A 1213-nucleotide genomic window follows, 5' to 3' on the forward strand; every position below is an offset into this window, starting at 1 on the left:
CCATGGTTGTTAGAGCTTTCGACGGGAGTCGCAGAGAAGTAATGGGGGAAATCGATCTCCCAGTTCAAATAGGCCCAATCACATTTGAAATCACGTTTCACGTGATGGATATTGTACCCGCTTATAGTTGCTTACTGGAGAGGCCATGGATCCATTCTGTCGGCATAGTGTCGTCAACCTTACCACAAAAGCTGAAGTATATGATAAATGACCAATGGGTAATCGTATCAGGAGAAGGAGACTTGTTGGTGAGTATTTTGTCCACCACACCTTATGTTAAGACAGCAGAAGACGCTCTAGAAACTGCCTTCCAAACACTAGAAATCGTGGACACCGCTTATGTCGAGACGACACCTATAGAACCACATATGTCAAACACTGCTATTATGGTGGCTAAGTTCATGTTGAGCGGAGGACACCATCCATGGCACAGGTTGGGGAAGGATGAAGAAGGGCTTAAAGAACCGGTGGAACTTCCGGAAAATAGAGATAAGTGGGGTTTAGGTTACAAACCCAACAGGGATGACAAACGGAGATTGGTCAAAGAGAAAAAAGAAAAAAGATTAGCTCGAATTGAAAATCGAGAACCAAGAATAGAAAGGATTCCCATCTGTGACATCCGATAAAGTTTCCAAAGTGCAAGACCAACAAGTGAAATCCATATTGCGGCAGCTAAAGATGACATGTTTGATGGGGAAGCTAATTGGATTCGTCCGTGTGGTGTAGGAGCAGAAATCAGGAATTGGAAAGTAGTCAAGTCACCTATAATATTTAATGTAATTCCCATGTAATTCTAAAAACATTATTACTGTTACTAAGACCTTAAGATGTTTCATTATATTTAGGATGGATACAATGTTGTTTTCCCAATACTTTGAATTTCAATAAATGCATTCTCATTTTTTATTCTTATTGTTCTTTCTTACCACTTTCATATGTTTATATTCATTCGCCATTTTTTTTTTTTTTAATTTTTTTTTCTTCTCCTTCTTTCTCCTTATCCTAGCCTTGAATCCTGCAGATTTGGGAATAGTTCATTCACAGACGACTGTAGTAAGATCTCGTTGCATAATCTTAACCATCTTGTTAGTCAGACAGAAAAAGATAATGAAGAAGATTATGAACCCCCTCAAGATTTGTTAAGAGCGGTAGAACAGGAAGCCCAGGGTATCATGCCCTTTGAGGAACCGATAGAAATTGTTAATCTAGGGAC

The 1213-nt window shown here is 39.3% G+C and overlaps 1 protein-coding gene across 1 annotated transcript in view; it reads left to right on the plus strand.

Moving 5' to 3' along the window:
* LOC140918777 (uncharacterized) overlaps positions 1-626 on the plus strand; it is a 2307-nt gene extending 1681 nt beyond the window's left edge. Inside the window, exon 3 of the mRNA XM_073363573.1 lies at positions 16-626. Coding sequence (XP_073219674.1) covers positions 16-626 — 611 coding nt within the window. The remainder of the gene's footprint in view (positions 1-15) is intronic.
* The last annotated feature ends 587 nt before the right edge of the window (positions 627-1213 follow it).

The sequence above is a fragment of the Cicer arietinum genome, chromosome 7 (genome assembly GCF_000331145.2).
Source record: "Cicer arietinum cultivar CDC Frontier isolate Library 1 chromosome 7, Cicar.CDCFrontier_v2.0, whole genome shotgun sequence".
NCBI lineage: Eukaryota > Viridiplantae > Streptophyta > Magnoliopsida > Fabales > Fabaceae > Cicer > Cicer arietinum.